Consider the following 15,485-nt stretch of genomic DNA (forward strand, 5'->3'; position numbering starts at 1 on the left):
AGCAACCACTCACAACTCACCCATTTATATTAATAAAACCAAAGTTTCCACAAGCATGTATCAAGTAAGATTCCAGGTTGAAATTATTTTTAGCAACTTGCTCCAGCAATGCTTACCCAGAAGAAGCCAACCACAGTGTAGGACATCTGACTACCTTGAGACCACCATGCTTGATGAAGTCCAAACTAGCATGGAGATCATGGACAACTTGTATCCTGGAAAGAGAGATACCTGGACAATTTCCAGTCATCCACATATGTCATGTCCAGACATGACATCGCAACCCAGACATGGGAGTGATTAATTGTCAGATGATTTCATCCTCAGTGACTCTCTGGTTGCAATTCTATGGTTCTCTGGTTGCAAGAAGAGTCCAGAGAAGCCCTCTAAACACCAGAGCTATGAGAGATCATTATAAATTAATTTCAGCCACTAAATTTTGGGGTGGTTTATTGATACAGCAAATAGATAACTTGAACATTTCTTTTCACGATTCTGCCATTTTAATATATATTAATTTCTCAAATCAAATATAATGTGTCACTTCAATTACTACATAATTATTTAAAATAATGAAGAACACATAAATTATGGATACAAGCCCTCAGAGCTTAATTAAATCCTAATTATCACAATCTTAGAATTACATGAATATATTCTCAATCCATCATCAAAAGAGGGAACTTCTGATATGTTTAGTACCCAAGTGTTTTTATAAAATGAAAATGGCAGAAATATTAATCAAAACAAGAATACAGACAAATCTCTCATCGTCTTTTACTTATCCTAAGCTGTTTTCCTCCTTATTTTCCATTCCTTAATTTCTTCTTTCAGCTGCAATTCATTCCTTGAAGAGAGAACACATTCCCCCCCCAACCACCCCCCCCACACGTAGTCACATCCTTCTAAAAATTCTCTATACCTAAAACTTACTTTTGAAGAAAACTCACAAGCGAAAAGGGAGCCTTTAATAGAATTCATTGTGTGCATCACCAATATCTTTCACCTCTTGACTTTGCCTTAGGTGATCTGGTGTCATAAATTAAAATACGGGAGCATTTTTTAATAATGCAATGACTCCCCCAGACTTGCCCCTTTCATTATTTTGCTTTTGATGAATATGTCCAGGGTACAAAACACTTTGAAGTTATACCACCCAACGTGTCCTCACCTTCTATCACAGTAATCGTCCCTTCCTTCAATCATAAAATTTAGGCTAATCAGCTGGTTTTTAAAAAAAAAGATATCCATATCATTTTTCTCTGCATTTTTTTTTTACAATTCATGAAAGACAATTTTTTAAAAAGATTTTATTTATTTATTTGACAGACAGAGATCACAAGTAGGCAGAGAGGCAGGCAGAGATAGAAAGGAGGAAGCACACTCCCTGCTGAGCAGAGAGCCCGAGGAGAGGACGTGGGGCTTGATCCCAGGACCCTGGGATCATGACCTGAGCCAAAGGCAGAGGCTTTAACCCACTGAGCCACCCAGGCGCCCCGACAATTTTTTATTTATGCTTACTCCTCCAACTTTAAATTTTAACTTGGTCCTATTTCAAATCCATAGTTCCATTTAAGTTTAGCAAAGTCAACAACAAGAGTTGAGAATATCACAAGGTAGGTCAACTAAGACTGATAATTTTACAAGAAATGGCTTACTTGAATGTCTCTTGTAAGTTGGACTTGCTGTCCCATTATCAGAGCACATTCTCTCCCACTCTAATATCTCCCATTTCCCTAACTCCAGCTATGTCTTATAACTTTAAATATTCACTCGGGGTTTAGGATATACTAGAAGGATGGTAATAAAGGGGCATCTGGGTGGCTCAGTGGGTTAAAGCCTCTGCCTTCAGCTCAGGTCATGATCCAGGGGTCCTGGGATCGAACCCCACACTGGGCTCTCTGCTCAGCGGGGAGCCTGCTTTTCCCTCTCTCTCTGCCTGCCTCTCTGCCTACTTGTGATCTCCATCTGTCAGATAAATAAATAAAATCTTTTAAAAAAAGATTTTTTAAAAGATTTTATTTATTTATTTGATATACAGACAGATATCTGACAGAGATCTCCATCTGTCAGAAAAATAAAATCTTTAAAGAAAAAGAAACTTTTTAAAAAAATATTTTATTTATTTATTTGACATACAGACAGAGATCACAATAGGCAGAGAGGCAGGCAGAGAGAGAGGGAAAAGCAGGCTCCCCACTGAGCAGAGAGCCCAATGTGGGGCTCGATCCCAGGACCCTGAGATCATAACCTGAGCTGAAGGCAGAGGCTTAACCCACTGAGCCATCCAGGTGCTCTGTGACAAGGTATATTAAGAGAATTCTCACTTCCATCAACCTAGTCCTTTCCTTCCCCTATAGATAACCATTTTTCTTAGCCCCTGAATTATGTTGCCAATGTTTCTTTGCAAAAATAACTATATATAGACAAACTGAAATAAATAAAGCAACTATCAAATGAGGATATAATTGCACAGATAAAATAATTATCTCTAGTGACTTTAGAAATAGCATTTTTGACCACAGTAGAATAAATTCTAACAAATACAGTTGCAAAGAAAGCTTATATGCTTCATTCAGTATTCTTATTGTCAGTAGTAATATCAGTTATTGTAGTGTTTAAATTATATTTTTATATTGTAGAATATATATTTTGGAACCACATTTTATATGTTGTAGAATATATATTTTGAAACTACACACGTTTATAAGATAGGACAAATAGTAAGTCATTACATAAGAGAAAACAGAAATGACAATAAAACCAAAGAAATTATATAAAGTATCTGGATGGTTAAATTTAAATTGGAAATACCAGTCTCACTCATGACATTTTTTCTTTGTAAACTACATATTTCTGACTTCATCTATCAAAAAGGCTTAGAAGTAATGACAACTCAGTAACAACAAGCACCACAGTGCTTAGATTTTTGTCTCTAAACACCATTCCCCAGTAAAACCAGGGTTTCTTATAGGAATAACTGATGTATGGGGAGGGAAATATGCAAAATGAACCTGAGCAAGGAGCCTGCTCCCCACCCCCTGCCGCCTGCCTCTCTGACTACTTGTGATCTCTCTCTCTATCTCCTTCTCTCTGTCAAATAAGTAAATAAAATCTTTAAGGAAAAAAAGGAAGAATTAAATATTCATCCTGTCTATTCTGGGTAAACTCCTTTTCAGAATAGCCAAATACCCTAGCCATTAAGGAAAAGTTCTTCCTTAAAGAATTCCAGCTAATGTGGCAAGAATGACAGAGTTAACAAAGCATGGTTGCAACTTCTAATAAAATAATTGTAAAATGATCATTTGTGGATGAAACAATCAGATAAAAAATCAATTCAAACGGACTTAAAGGCTTGAACATAAAACTTGAAACCATAAAACTCTTGGAAGAAATTATAGGGGGTAGGGTCCTTGACATCAGTCTTGGCAATTTTTTTTTTTTAATATGACACCAAAAGCAAAAGGAACAAAAGCAAAACAAGAGAAACTACATCAAAATTTTAAAAAATTAAAAAAAAAAAAAAAAACTTCTACAACACAAAGGAAACCATTAACAAAATGAAAAGGTAGCCTGGAGAATGAGAGAAACTACTTGCAAATCCTATACTGATAAAGAGTTAATATCCAAAATATATAAAGAACTCAGAACTCAATACCAAAAAACAAACAATCTGATTAAAAAATGGGTAGAGGAACTGAATACACATTTCCAGAAGAATGCATACAAAAGGCAAACAGCTGCATGAAAAGGTACTCAACATGATTAACCAGTTATCAGAAGAATGCAAATCAAAACCACGATATCACTTTATTCCTATTGGGATGACTATAATCAAAAAGAGATAACTGTGCTCACAAAGCCCTTGAGAGTTGTACATTTATGAGCAAAGTGGTTATTTTAAGTTTTAGAGTGGTTAGTTATGACTGAAGCATATATAAATTTGGGGCTCCTCTTCAAGTAAGAGTGTACAAAATTAAATACAAAATTGTTAGAGCCCGTTATCTCTCTTTGCATTCTCCTGCTTTCAACCTAAGTCCTTTTGTCTAATGTGTGTCCCTTGTAAACAACATGTAATTGATTTCTATAATGTTTGGTCTTCTCTGATAATCACTGTGCTCTTACTGAGGAGTTTGATTTATAGTCACTTATTATAATTAGTCATACATTTAGAAACTTTTCTGCCATTTGTGCTTTTTGCCCTGCTCTTATACAGTTTTACTTTTTCTTCTCTTGCTTTCTTTCACTGTGCTTGTGAATTGATGTATTTGTTCTTTGAGAGTTATCATTTTTGCCCCGTAAATTTTTTAAAGTTTCAATTTAAATATCTTCACCTTACTACTGAACCATAAAAGGATCTTACAATATTCAAAACCAATCCTCTGTCACACAAACCCCACTAACATGCTAATTTTATGATATAAGCTCTATCTTATTTTACTTAACCCTCAATGTATAACAATAGAAGTTAGAATTTAATCATTAATATTCTTTGTTTATCCAAATGTTTATTCTCAACTTTAGTCAACATTCCTTGCATTTTAGACCTTTCTTGGATCATTTCCTTCTTTCTGAAGTTCGTGAGATAATAGGCAAATGCTAGTGAAATGTTATTGGTGTCTATTACAGACAAATAAGACTTCAAGGCAAAATGCATATAAAGACAGTCACTATACAATAACAAAAACGTCAACTTACCAGGAGCTAAACTAATACAGAGTTCAAAATATATACATAAAACCCTGCTGGTGGGGCACCTAGGAGACTCAGTGGGTTAAAGCCTCTGCCTTCAGCTCAGGTCATGATTTCAGGGTCCTGGGATCGAGCCCCAAATCTGCTCAGTGGGGAGCCTGCTCCCCACCCCCACCCTGCCTGCCTCTCTACCTACTTGTGATCTCAGTCAAAAAAATAAATAAAATCTTTTCTAAAAAAAGGCCCTAGAAAGAGAGGTGCCTGGGTGTCTGACTCTTGGCTCAGATCATGATCTCAGGACTCTGAGATCAAGCCCTAAATCAGGCTCTGCCCTCAGCATGGAGTCTGCTTGTCTCTCTCTCTTTTCTCTCTCAAATAAATACAATTTTAAAAAAATAAAATAAAAGGCCCTAGAAAGACTCATGAGTCAAAGCAGCAATTATTATAGAAATCAGAACCTGTATGATGTAAACCTAAGTGGAGGTCTTTAAGGAGACTTCCTTAAGGAAGTACCTGTATTAGAAAATAAAAAGGCTACAAGATTAATTTGCTAAGGATCCAAAAGAAGTCTATAAAAGTAAGAAAGGAAAAGAAATATTAGGGGCTGGCACTTGAGCTCTAGTAGCTTCAAGATAAATTTAAATCCTCTTTAGGAATCCAGAGGAGACCAAAGAAGCAAAAGAAGAAGGTATCCTTCATGCACCCTAATCATCAAAAACTTGGGCTTCATGTGTGACAATATCAGCTAATAGCAGCTAAAAGCTAGGCTATTCTAATTCCTTTACATGTGTTAATTTCTTTGATCCTCATAGCAACCATTTAAAATATAAGTACTATTATTATGCTCATTTTCTGATGAGGAACCTGACATATAAATTAAATATATTTGTCAAGATTAGATCTCAGAAATCCAAAGCCAAGATTCAAACCTAAGCTCTCAAGGTCCAAATCCTATGTTTTTAACTAAATACTAGATTAATATTCCAGTCTTGCTAGGAAAGATCTTATAGGAAAGATAATTTTAAAAGCCACTATATTTATACATCCTCTCATATAAAAATGTCATTAAATGAAAAATGCACATCTTTATTTTCTTCTCTCTATAATCAAACCTAGCCTCTAATTGGCAGCATAGCCTACTCACTAGCACAGTCTACTGAAGAGACCAGTCCTATACCTAATGGTTAATGATGTAACAAGAATGGTTATTATGTAGAATTTCACACTCACAGTGATTTTTCCACTTGCAAGGGAATTAGTTGTTGGCATACATTTTATTCGTGAATGACATGATACTTTAATGAGAGTAGAAGCAATGAAAGAAGGCAAATAGGCATTCTAATTCTAATTCTCTCCATGCTTACATTCATCTTCTGGGGAGGGAGGGAAAAAGGAGTTAGCTGCCTAGAAGAGTAGGGTTAAGATTTCTAATCACAGTGCCAATGAAATCGTTGGGATTTTAAAATGTTAAAAAATCACTATAAAATCTGAGTTTTTGAGGTCAGTAGCTACAATTAAATGTGAAAGTAGAAATCATCCACTCAGCATGTTTTTCAAGTACATGGTAGAATGCTTCACTAAACACTGAAGGAATGAATGGCCAACCCCCAGTATAAGAGCACACATGAATATTAGTGAGAAATAAAATAAGATGAAGTAAAATCCCCTAAACTATAACAGTTTCTGGAAATTCTATTGATTTTATTATTCCAAGTTCTCAAGTAGTAGTTATAGCACTGACTTATAAAAACTACGACACTCTAATCACCTAAAAACAAAAACAATTTCCTGAATTTGCTGACTTTCTCCAAGAAAGATTTCTTAAATATTAGGTAAAACTGCCACTCAGTATCAAATTGCTTTGTAATGGTATTCAAAGATTATCTCTAATTATTTATAATTTTGGTGAAAAATGTTCAAAAGAAGTGAAGACCTGATTTGGAAATATTTTTATTGTAGTGAGATTTTCAATGTAATGCTACCTGAGGAAACAGATCTACTTATATTAGGAAATTTAAGATAAGAAATCAATTCATCTAAAAATTAATAGAAATGTTTTTATGAGACACCAAAATATAATAGATTATGATCATTACTGTGATCATTAAGGAGTGGACAACTTTTGTACATTAAATTGAAGACCTGAGTTTGCTGCTGTTTTTAATTTCGCTGACTTTTATAAATCTTTGTTTCAACTATAAAGTAAAACAGTTAATAACTTACAACCACGTGATTAAGGTTACATGAATTAATTCATGTGAACCTATGTTGCAAATCCCAAGGTACTAAGCAGAACTTTAAAATACATTTGCTTCTACCAAAATTAGACAAATTCGTTCAAATTTATTTGTTCAAACTTGTTCATTTTATAAAGTACATCAGACACTTTCAGGAAATTAGTTAAGGTTTTAGATAAACCAGTGCATAAATGTACACACACACAGACACACACCAGAATTACTGACAGCTGATAAAACTATACATTAGTGAACTGGACTTGTCTTTTACCTAAAGACCAATTCTCAAGTGATTTATTGAATTGCCCTCCCTAATGAAGCATTTTAAACCTTTTGTAATTTGCCTTAGAAACAAAAATAATTTTTTTCTCATTTTGGTAGTTTAGCTAATATCATTTAGATGAGTCCCTACTGAAAACACAGAAATCATTAGAGAATTGAATTCAATGTGCATCAAGTAATATCCAATCACATTTCTGATTTTAGCATATCCTAGATAGGTTAATTACTATGCCAGCCAGGACTATACTTCCATCTTAGGAAAAAAACACAGCCAGTGGAGGGAGAAGTCATTGGCTGCAAGTTCTTCCTTTATGTTGTTTTCTCACAATCTGGTCCTATCTTAAATGTCTTAGTTAATTGGCAAAGGTCTATGCAAGGAAAGTTCCAACTGGTGAACCCTCAAGCCATACCTGATACATCTTCCCCATAATGTGACCTTGAGCTTAAAAGAAGGTATAAAAGAAAAGGGATAAATTTCTCCTGAATGCATCCTGGCTATTTTACCCACCATCCCAAGTGACCCAGCAATTCCACTCCTAGATATATAACCAACAGAACAGAAAACATATGTTCACACAAAAACTTATATAGAAATGTCCACGATAAAACAGTCAAAAAGTAGAGACAATCCAAACGTCATCAACTGATAAATGGATAAAGGCAGTATATTTATATATTCATACAAAGAAATATTGTCCAGTCATAAAAAAGAATGAAGTAGTGATACATGCTACAGCATGATAACTTTGAAAACATTACAGTAAGTGAAAGAAGGCAGACACAAAAGGCCACATACTATATGATTCCGGCCACACACTATATGATCCCAGCCATGTGAAATGTCCACAACAGCCGTATCTTTAAAGACACAGATTGGTTGCCAGGGACTTGGGGGTGGGAGAGGATGGGAGGGAAAATTAATGGGTACTGAATTTCTTTTTGAGGTGATAAAAATGTTCTGGAATAGACAGCGGGGACTGTTGTCCAACTCTGTAAATATATTAAAAACCACTGAATTACTCACTTTAAAAGGTAGGAGTTTTTTGTTTTTTTGTTTTTATGAGTGAATTCTATCTCACCTTTATTAAAAAAATCCAACTGACCCTGCACTTCCAGCCATCTCTTTCTCTTCTTTCAACAACTACAGTCAAGTTGATCTACTGTGTATCTGGGACAAGACACCTGGATCACTCCTCCCTCTGCACCCCTGATCCATGCTATTCCTGGGGCTCTTCTCTCTACTTCTCTCCACTCCCTCTTCTTCTCTACCATTCTTCGAAGTCCATATCAGGTCCCACTTTTTCCATAACACTTTCCATCCCTAGTGGACTAGTCTGCCAAAGCACACTTCTTTAGTTCATGCCTGTTCACCAACTCTGCTGAATATAGTTGAGTAATATACAAATGACTCTAATTATAGGTGCAGATAGGGCTTTCGCTTTATATCAGAGGTCGGAAATATAAAAGATAGTGCAATTCTTTCATATACGTTCTCAAATTATATTGATCACATGTCAGACTTATATCTAAAATATTTCTCTTACATCTTTTCAGTGAAACCTTATTTGAAAAATGAGAAATGTATTATTTATTTCCAAATAATTACCTACATACAACTTTGCAAAAATAGTACTGCATAAAAAGATGAGCTAAATTGAATTACTGCCCCATGACACAGATTAAAGGATAATATCATTACAATTATCCCACCAAAAGGACTATCAAAACATACAGTTCTGTCTTAAGAAGAATAATATATGGGCATGAAGTGTATTAATATTACCTAATTACCAGAATTCATGACTAAAGAAGCTAACAAAATCTTATCTTCAATTAGCACACAAATACAAACCCTTGAATTATTTCCACAGTATACTTTAGAGCACTTGCTCACTTGTTACAACACTTAAAAGAAATTCTTTTCTCTTTTACACATATTCCCCCACAGAATTCTTTTTTGCAGAAAGAGTGCAAAGTCAATACAAATAATAAAGAATTGCTTCTTCTTTGTTAATTTTGAGTCATCTCACCTATCTCCCTCTATCTAACATATATACCTTCTGTTCACTGTGCCCACTGCATGCAGAAATAAACTAAGAATGCCACACAATGCCTTTTTTGAGGTTGTATTTTGAAGCTTTTTTATTTGAAGCTGTTCTGTATCTTTCAACCTGGGCCACAATTCGATAATGACTATTTAATAATTACAATCATCCCCTTATTAGCGTGGCATTTCATTTTCCTTGCCTTATGGCACCCTGCAATTGAAGGCAAGGAAAACTCTCTGTTGATTAGTTATTTAAGACCAGCAACAATAACTATGCTGGAGAGAAGGCTACTTGGAGAGGATTACATAAGAGCTGGAGCTCAACTGCCTCAGACAGAGAGCAGCAAATTATAAACCCAAGTACTTCATTGCATGTAACCAAATTGGCTAGTTGAAATGCTAATTGCCTTTCAGCAAAACTAAAGACAGACAGGGAACCTTGTGCTTCAGAGAATGAAATGCATTTTTACTCCACTTCTGCACTATTGTCTTGCTGAGAATCATTTGAAATCTATTCATAAAGGTAGCTCTTTCCCTAACCTTTAAAATGTGGGAAATTTATTTAGCCCCTACCAGCACCTCCAATGCACTGACGGCCAAGATGCGAACAGATGGTTGGATTTAAGCCACGTTAAGCCCCTAATAAAGTAAGGCATGAAAGAATTCTATGTTCAAATATACAGCACAAATCAAGAAAATGTGCCTAGGAAAAGGAAATTTTGAATAACAAATAAATTTATGAATGAATGTTATCAAATACTATCATCCTTAAAACATTAATATTTTCAGCATAATTATATTCAAACACATATGGCAAGAGCAATCATTGCCTATTTCAAAGAAACCCCCAACCTCCCTTTATACTTAATAATTTTCTATTAGTTCAAAACTCATTTATGGAGAATTATTCCAACAGCCAGTTTTCCCCCTTTATATGAAAAAGAGTCCATTCGGGGTTTTCAGAATCCTGAATATATGAATGAGAAATGCCCTATCAGCATCCTACCCTCATTCTGAGATATAGCCAGCCTTACGCCTGACTGCACCAGAAAGGGCCCCATGACCACCTGCCCAGCAGCTGGGGGAGGGACTTGGTCTGGTACATTTTGAAGTGTATAGTGTGTCACATTGGAATCAGAAAACACAGCCTTTGTATTACCACAGTCTCCTGCGACCCAGCTCCACCCTTCTCCTCCTCTTCCACACCTCCATTGGGGCAACAGAGCTCGGACGCTGTGGCCTCTTGTGTGGCCTGACATCCTGACACACTAGGGAACCCTCCATACATGCAAAGATGCCCCCCACCCCGTCTACCCACCCCCACCCCATCCTGCCTTGGGAAGGGAGAAAAACGGGCATGCATGCCCAGAAATCAACTTTCTGTACTACTTCATTCTGTATGAGAGTCTTTTTAATTTCATTTCTCAACAAGTATCATTATTTATAGAAAGTTTGAGCGGCCTGAGAGTGACAAAACACTTAAGTAGAGCTTTCAATCGTAAACAGTTCCAATAAAAGATTCAGCTCTCACCCCGAATCAGAAGGAGTTATGGCGAAAAAAGAAATCTTTCTGGCTAGATGTTCATCAGAATCTTTGGACGGTGGAGTTCCTGGTGATTTTTCTTTCTCCTGTACTGTCTGAATTTCCCACATGATTTTGTATAGTTATTTCCAAGTCAAAGAAGGAGATAGATGGACATTCAACCGCATGTAATACTAAGCTGTTTAACTTTTCTCACAAAATCAGGGAAATGCCCATCCAAATCTCTCCCTGATCACACTACATTTTATAATCAAATTAAGCTATCATCATCTAAGGAGCTCAATATGCTTTAAAAACATCCATAAATTATCTGGTTGCCCTCTATGTGAAGTCAAAGTAATGACAGCACAGTGTTTGCACATGGTGCAGACTTTTGGACCCAGTGTATATAATGACTTATCAGAGGTAAATACAAAGCCTATAACAAAGTCAGTATATTAACCATTTTGCTCAAATCTAGAGACACTAAAGAAAGATATAATATAGTCCCTGGCCTCAAAGATTTAGTAGCCTAATTCGGTAACACTGAAATTTTCAGTAACAGTAGGACAGAAATATTAAAATAGAGCATGAGGCAGTGTTTGGTTGATGTCAATAAATCATACATGTAATGACCAAGTTAATCAGTTACCATGCTTCTTGTTTATTAATTTATGGGAGTATCCAGTCATAATGCAAAAAGAGAATCTGTGACTTTAAGTCTCTCAACTTTTCTGTTTCAGTTTACCCAAATAGGAAATAAAGAGGTTGATGTAGTTTAGCTCCAAATTTCCTCCCAGTGCTCAAGGTGTGCAACAGTGTCTTTACAGCCTTTGACTTTCTGAACACTAAGGGATCACACACCCAATCTAAGGCAAAATATATTTTCTTTGTGGGTCCTCCCAGGTCACAGATCTTTCTGCCTCAGTTTTTTATCTGCAAATCAGGATAACAGTATTTGATGATTAAATACAGAGTTACTCTTTTTAAAGGGCCTAGAATTCCTCACACACAGTGGGCATTCAGTAAATGCAGTATACTATTATCATTCACTGTGGGGACATGAACAAAAGGGTTTAGTCACAGTTAATTCTGTTGTGAACACTTTTTCTTTGGGTACAATATGGGCAAGGGCACCTGCAAGGAAAAAGATGTATGAAATACTCTGCCTCATACTAGCTTCTGTCTTACCATATTATTTCTAATTATTACTCTTATTACCATCAAAGTATTTGTGTTCCAAATATGTCTCACATTATCCTTTCCCAACAATGAATACAGCTGGCATTCAATATTTGATATATATATATATATATACACAGCATAAAACTATAATTGCTGTTATTAAAATATAATAAATGTTGACTGATACATGATTTCTATTTCTGATATTAAGACTCAGTGTTGTTCCATAATTTACCTGCACCTCATCATGTACTTACATTTTGGTCTAAGATTATTTTTAGTTGATGTTTATACATGGTTTCAGCTTTTAATCATCACATTCAATACAGGGTAGAGCTTAGAGCACTCAGTAAAGATCCTTGATCAACTCTTACTAACTGGAGAACTTTTGCAAGGGACTTAAACTTTCCATGCCTCAATATAATTATCTGTAAATTGGGATAATACTAATCTATGGTCTTGTGGTAAGTGTTAAATAACCTATATAAAGGGTTTCTCAGAATTCATTACATAAGAGGCATTCAGTAGGGGTGGCTACTATTGTGACTCCTCATGGAAAAAACATGGAGATACAATTTGGTCATACTTATTTTTAGTGTATACATGTTGGCTACTTGTTTTTAAAAGGTATAAGGAGACTTAGCATCTCTACCTGAAATAAGTCTTTTCAGTTACCTGGTTCCATCCCTTTATTTTGTAAATAAGGAAAAATCAGGTGCAGAAGGATGGATGAATGTCCAAAGTCACAGTAAGTTAACTGCAAGCCAAGACATAACTAATTGCATATAGTTAAAAGATTCTATTATGTCACAGTTCACACTGTATTGGGCACAACCTAAGTAAATCACCCCAAAAAATGTTGGGGCGCCTGGCTCAGTGGGTTGGGCCTCTGCCTTCCAATTGGGTCACGATCTCAGGGTCCTAGGATAGAGCCCCTCTACTCAGCAGGGAGCCTGCTTCCCCCTTCTCTCTCTCTCTCTCTGCCTGCCTCTCTGCCTACTTATGATCTCTCTGTCAAATAAATAAGCAAAATCTTTAAAAAAAATTGTTGTTGTTCCTTTGTATCTTGACTAAAAGATCTTTTTTTAATGTTTTTTTTTTGTTGTTCTATCTAGCTGTTTTTATAAGTAACACACAAAGGGGAGGGAAAAGACTTTAGTAATGTAAGGTAATAACTTCAGAAAGAATTTTTAAATAATGCTGTATTAGTTAAGGTGTATTTTTTGAGCTTTATCCTAATGGTTGGTAATCATGCACTCTCAGGATTTGATAGGAGTAATTTCTAAAACAGTCCACAGCTTACATATAAACACATTACAGACATTTTTAAAGGTTGTAGGTTTCGTGAAATGTTAAAAGTCGGTTTAAAATAAAAGTTGCAACGAGTAAGTTAATATAGCACCTTAAACTGAGATTCTTCCCCCATGAACACTAGCACAGTTTCTTAGTTTTAATTTTAAAGAAAAAAATCAATTTTAAAATACCTGAAGACATTAAAAATGTCTAAGCTTTTTAAAAATGTATATATTATTCCACGGTTCCAGGCTAATTCCAAACTCCCTGAAATCAACATATTTCACTGAAAATTCTTCGACACAGCGGTTATTTTTTAACATAAGACTCCTTAAGTTCATTTCAGCGTTCTCATTAATTATTACCTGTGGCGCGCCGTTCTTGGTCGGTTATTTTCCAAGCAGACTTTTTAAAATTAAAGCTAGGGTTCGGGTTTCAAAGAGAGGAGAGGAAAGGGAAAGAGAGGAAAGGAAAGTTTTCCCTCTGCTGATTCCCACTTCTCACGTTCCTTGAGACCAAGCTGCTTTTAAAAGTGCGGCAGGCAGGAACCGAGCGCTCACTGCCCCGCCTCAGCCCCGGGTGGAGTGGACGCGCACAGCTCTGCGGGATAAGCGTAGCCTGCCGCGCGGGGCGCACGCCCTGCCTCCCGCGCCCACGCCTCCACCTCGAGCAACAGGTGCGGGAGCAGCGCCTCTGCGCGCCGCGCGTGCTGCGCCGCTCCCTTGTAGCACGGGGATGCTCGAGGCACCATCCCCCAGCCCTGGCCTACCTAGCCCTGGGGACACCGACATCCGCGCGCGCCCTTCGGTCCCCGCGGGTCCCTTTCGCACACCGTCGTTCTGCCTCTCGCTCGCGTCCCTAAGCTTCGCCGCGGCTGCTGGTCCTCTCCCCTGCTGTCGGGTCATGACTGTGGCTCCATTCTCCTCCCCCCTCTCTCCTCCCCCATCATCCTCCGTCTGCTCCAATAGGACTCGCGGCTCCCCGGGCTGCGCTCACCTGACCAGCGGAGCGGGGGTGGCTGCCCAAGGCAGCGCGCCCCCGTCTGCGCAGCGGGCAGCCAGGTCTGCGCTCTGGCGTCGAGAACACCCTGCAGTGGCCATCCCTAATGGACTGTTCCGGCCGCCGGGCGCCTAAGCTGACCTGCCTGCGCGCTGGAACCTCGGAGTCTGGGCTCTGTCTGCACCGCGCAGGCGAGATACGCGGTTCGGACTTCTTGGTGTTGTACTCTTTGACTAAACTTTGTAGTTTGTCCCCTTGGGCACCGGGACACCATATGCCACCCGAGTGGCGGGCACTCCGCCCTGGCCACTCCACTGTAAGCAATTCACGGTGTTCTTTTTGAGGAGAAAAGCCACTTACGTGGTTCTTGCTCCTTTCCGAAGGACATTCATTTAAACTTTGACTGAAGCGCCTCCCCTGAGATGTTCACAATGAGAATTTGCGCACAAATGGGTGAAGTATTAGAAAGGAGGACCCTGCCCGTACATGTACTTACAAACGAAGACTAAGGTCAACTTATAGGTAAATTATGTCTCTTTTATAAACGAGAGTTAATTCCTACCTTGTACGGTTGTTACAAGGATTTGATGAATAAGATCCTGTATGAATTGCCACGCTACATCTGACACGTGGTAAACCCCAATAGATGTTGGCAGTTTTTCCCAGGACTTAAAAAAGGAAAGCCCCCGAGGTCAGATCAAATCATCCCCATCATGCAAATACCCGTCTGCGCCAGAGAAGAGCACAGGCAGAATTCTTAAAAGTTTCAAACCCGGGAGGAGGTTAAAGATGAGCAATTGGCAGTCCAACGCCACCTCACTGCTGATCTTATGGACGAAAAAATTAAAATAAATGCTGATTGGCGCGCCTGGGTGACTCAGTGGGTTAAGCCTCTGCCTTTGGCTCAGAACATGATCTCAGGGTCCTTGGGATTGAGCCCCGCATCGGGCTCTCTGCTCAGCAGGGAGCCTACTTCCCCCCCTTCTCTGCCTGCCTCGCTACCAACTTGTGATCTCTGTCAAATGGATGCATAAAATCTTACATACATACATACATACATACTGATTGAATGGCTTAAAGTCTGAAACAAGAATCGATCTTATGTCTAATTCCAAACACAGGGCATAGGGTATCCTTATGAATCTCCATTGGAATAACTAGATAGTTACTTTGAGTTGCAACAGATAGCTGCTTTGCTCTCAAGCAGGACTAATTTAGCATTATTATG

General features: G+C 37.7%; 1 protein-coding gene across 1 annotated transcript in view; it reads right to left on the reverse strand.

Moving 5' to 3' along the window:
- ADGRV1 (adhesion G protein-coupled receptor V1) overlaps positions 1–14,163 on the reverse strand; it is a 549,981-nt gene extending 535,818 nt beyond the window's left edge. The window contains exon 1 of the mRNA XM_044265783.1: positions 14,028–14,163. Coding sequence (XP_044121718.1) covers positions 14,028–14,163 — 136 coding nt within the window. The remainder of the gene's footprint in view (positions 1–14,027) is intronic.
- Between the last annotated feature and the right edge of the window lie 1,322 nt (positions 14,164–15,485).

This window comes from Neovison vison, chromosome 1 (assembly GCF_020171115.1).
Source record: "Neovison vison isolate M4711 chromosome 1, ASM_NN_V1, whole genome shotgun sequence".
In the NCBI taxonomy this organism is placed as follows: Eukaryota; Metazoa; Chordata; class Mammalia; order Carnivora; family Mustelidae; genus Neogale; species Neogale vison.